Source organism: Merops nubicus, unplaced genomic scaffold (genome assembly GCF_000691845.1).
Source record: "Merops nubicus isolate BGI_N331 unplaced genomic scaffold, ASM69184v1 scaffold17082, whole genome shotgun sequence".
NCBI classification, from domain to species: Eukaryota; Metazoa; Chordata; class Aves; order Coraciiformes; family Meropidae; genus Merops; species Merops nubicus.
In genome coordinates this window covers 427-4,574 of record NW_008593011.1, presented here as the reverse complement: position 1 = coordinate 4,574, position 4,148 = coordinate 427, and the positions used below count along the sequence as shown (strand labels likewise).

The 4,148-nt window shown below is 37.8% G+C and overlaps 1 protein-coding gene across 1 annotated transcript in view; it reads right to left on the bottom strand.

The window, feature by feature from the left end:
* LOC103768207 (transmembrane anterior posterior transformation protein 1 homolog) overlaps positions 1-574 on the bottom strand; it is a 28,504-nt gene extending 27,930 nt beyond the window's left edge. The window contains exon 1 of the mRNA XM_008935347.1: positions 548-574. Coding sequence (XP_008933595.1) covers positions 548-574 — 27 coding nt within the window. The remainder of the gene's footprint in view (positions 1-547) is intronic.
* Positions 575-4,148: the final 3,574 nt, after the last annotated feature.

The following is a 4,148-nucleotide window of genomic DNA, read 5'->3' as shown; positions in this document are numbered from 1 at the left end:
AGGAATGCCTCAGGAAGGGCCATATCACTGGGACAGAGAGGGAAGATGCATTCAACAGTAGCAAGAAGCAAAACATAAGGCTATGAAAATTAAGTCAAAAAAACCTTGGACAGAAACTTTTCCATCAATTTATTTTTAAAGGATTGAAATCTTCCCATCCTCAAAACATTTTAGACTGAAAAAATCTTCTTTTTTCTTTTTTTTTTTTTTTTTTTAAATGTAAGATCACATTTTTCTGTAGAAAGTTCTCTTTTCCTTGACTACTCCTTTAAGGATCAGTGCCATCTTTATATCTTAGTTAATTTGTCAGCATCTGGACTTGAAAGTTAGTCACGTCCATCTCCCTTAATAACATGAGTTACTAGCAGCAACAAGCAAACACAGGCAAAAACCCAAGCCACAAATTCTAAGTTACTAACATTGAAAATTAATCACTATATTTAAATCTTTCAGTAACAAGAACGTTTGATAAATAAATATTTCTCTAAACAAATTAATGCAACAGATTTAAACTTTAAATGAAAACAAATGCTGAAGCACACTTCACCTTTTCCAGTTCTTTCGGTATCCGCATGCAGGTGTACACTCTCTCTCGCCGCTCTGTGTATTTTGCCTCATTGTGTTCGAGGAAGTAACCTCTTGTTAGCTCAGCACTGATGAACCTCAGCAATGAAAGATCTACATTCAGGGACACATACAGGCAGAAAACACTTTAGGCATGACCTCCAACGAGTGAAAAGATTGCCATGGTTTTGCTACTTGCTACATTTCATCTACATCACATCTAACCCAGAAGGATTCTGCTGATCATAACCAGAGTGTCAAACGACTCGGTACAGAAGGACCTACAGAGAAGTGAGCCCTACACTCTCGCACTCCCTTGTTGCCTCCCAACAAACCAAACAAGCTACTTCTCCCACCCAACCATTTTCATCAGAATTCCATTTCTCCAAAACATCACTCAAAGCAGCTACACTGATGGCAATATGCTGAGGGGATCCAATCCTTAATGTACTGACAGTCCTCCTAAATTGATTAAGCTCTATTTTAGACTTCTTAAAAGTTATTTCCTCTCTCAGCAACACCAACAACTTGTTCTTTAAAATAAAGAATAAATTTCTGTAATATCAAAACATTCATGGATACATGTTCCCCAGTGATTCAGTGCACAAACAGTACAAGCATGTTGATTATTTGATGATCAGAATGAAGCTTTTCAAGACCAAAAAGCCATCAAAAGCATATACAGGTCTTCTGCATTTTAACAGCTGCAGGTAAATAAGCCAAAGGCTGACTGACCTATGTTTAGTCAATTCATATGGCTTCTAAATGGATTTTTTGTGGAGTAGTCTTGCAAAAGGAAATAAAATATGAAATTCTAATTACGAAAATTCAGGCTGCTAGCAGAACTGTTGAGGTTAAGCGTCAACACTCACTGACAAGGCTTGACATTACCAGCTCCTAGTAATGCTTCAGAACCGACAAAACACTACAATAAAGTTCAACGCTTCTGATTACTACTGGCATTTAAAAATAGAAATTCCCAGAGTTCACACAACACCTAAAAGACAGAAGTCACTTCACTAGACAGAGGTGAAAAGCTACAGAGCAATTATCACGACACAAAAACATGTTCGCAAATAGTAAATTCAGATTTTAGCCAAAGTCTGGGTGAGTGACTACTGTGGGGGTGGACCCTGCATGGTTCAGCGCTCCATGTTTTGGGGGGAAGGAAGAGGCTGCACAACACAGCCTTAGTCAAGCAGCCTAGGTAACAGTTGTTAAGAAAGGAATGCAAGTATAAATGCTACATGTGAAGAGTTCACCCAGCACTGTCTCAGATAGTGGTTTCTCAATATTCATCACACTGAAGATGATTAAGCCGGAAGAGTAGCCAGAAAATGACAAGAGTTTTAGAGCAAATATGCTACCTTGGATTGGGGGTCACGCATATTGAGTGCAATTAAGACTTGCAGGGATTACAAATGAGCATTTTGAACTCTGCAGTAGTGTATCAACATTCTGTTTATGTCTAGTGTTGTGATTTATGTCGCTAATATTGATCACAGCTCTACGATTCATTGACTGCTGGTTAATTACATATTGTTAAGAAAATTCAAATCATGATCTGCTTTAAAACTACATGAAATGAACAGGTTTTGCCTGTATGGGCTTATTTAGACAGTAATTTTGATGATTTAGATATTACTGTTCCTCTTCTAGTAATTAGGCCAAAGCCACTGTAGGCCTTTAAAGCTATTTGTTTTGTTTTAAACAAACAAAACCAACGTGTTGTTTAATAAGTAAGTAAAAAAACTAATATTTGCATGCAAAGTTTCAGTCAAAGTTCATTCCAGTGAAATAAGGCTGAAGTTCATACCACTAGATCTTTGTTCCTATCTCTTGCATTTTTATTTTTCTTTTCCCCCTTTGCTGTCACTTGTAGCTTTTTCGGTTTTCCTAACTCTTGTTTAAAAAGTTAAAAGAGATAGCCTTAGGTATAAACATACTAACTACTGTTAACTGTTAGTGTTAACTGCCCAGATGTATTCTCTTCTACCTCAGACAACCCATCTTCTCTAAGTTAAAGACAATGCATCTCTAACTGAAGTTTCCTGCAAATACACACATACGGGTAATCACCATGGAGTAACTCATGGGTCCCTTCCAACTTGAGACAGTCTATGATTCTAACTCATGAGCTATTTGTTCCCATTCCTTACTTCACACAAACTGGTTTGTGGGCCTGTTGTTGAAAAACAAATGATTTTCAGTTCCTCCATCTGACTAGACTTTCATGCCTTAGATACTAAGCGGGCACTGAAGCACAGTTGCTCAGCCACCTCCTTTTTGAGCACTTACTGCCACCCAGCATCAGCCCCAGCTCTGTGCCAGCTGTGGAACAGCGCAGTGGCTAACCCTGCAGGAAAAACCTAGTACAGAGAAGGGCAGCATGAGACACAGACGCAGGACACAGTAATAAGTCATTTCAAAAAACCAGCTTAGTTCTGCTATCAAAGCATAATTTCCTTTTAAAAATAAGTCAACACTCTAATTCCTACTTCAAATTCCTTCCCTACTTCAAGTTTCTCTCCTCTGCGGTCAGAAAGTTTTAGACTGTGGCCTAAGTGTTCAGATAGCATACTTTTAATGCTTGAAGCATTCTTATGCATCTCCCCATCTCAGGACAGAAAAGCACAAGCATCTTCAAAACCTAAAAGGCCACTAATTCCTTCACGGTGAGAAGATAATGATTTACCTGAACTATACTTCAGCACATAGCTACAGAAAGGATAACCATTAACCAAAAATGGAGAGGAAGGTTTGTGCAAATGTGAAATGTACCACACCTCACTAATTTTTTGTTGTTATATAATCGTAGCTTTAATCCTAAATGCAACAATTCCAGGAACTCGTCTCACTCCTGCCAATCCTAAGTACACATTTCTTCCATAAACACTCAAATCAATCAAGACTAAACCAGAACAATAATTTTTTAAAAGAAGGAAGTATTCTCTTCTCCTCTAAACAACTCTTCTGTACAGTACTGGTTCCACTTTACCATCGTGAAAAAAAACTATTATTTAACAGCTCACTGCTATTAGATGAGTTAGAACTTCTAGCTGCCCTACCAAGATGCCTGTTCTTCTAATGTTTTCTTGTCCTGAAGAGTTAGAAAGCAGCAACTATTTTTTAATTCAAAACCCATTGCTAGAACACAGTTAGCAATTCACACACACACACACACTCAAATAACAACTAACTTACTTATAAAGTTGTACCTTCACCTGTCTTTCAGGCACATCAGTATGTATCTTGACCATTCTTTCTTTTCCACTACAAACCAATTCATAATATATAATGCTACAATCAAGCCAGTTCCTTACAGCTACAGAAATTACATCAGCTTCATCAACACCACACAACTGCAGTCGATGCTGACGCAGAAATGGACACAGCATCTGTCAAACTTTGAGGGAAAGCATTCAATTATTGGCAGATTATGTAAATTAAATCCTGACTCCTATATTTTCTTATTTTCTTTCTGTATTTGATAAGACCTGTAGTATCCCAATTAAGCCAATGCTGAGGCATAAAGCCTAGAAATTTGACCAGCACTTTGCGCACTTTCTAGATTTTTCAGCAAG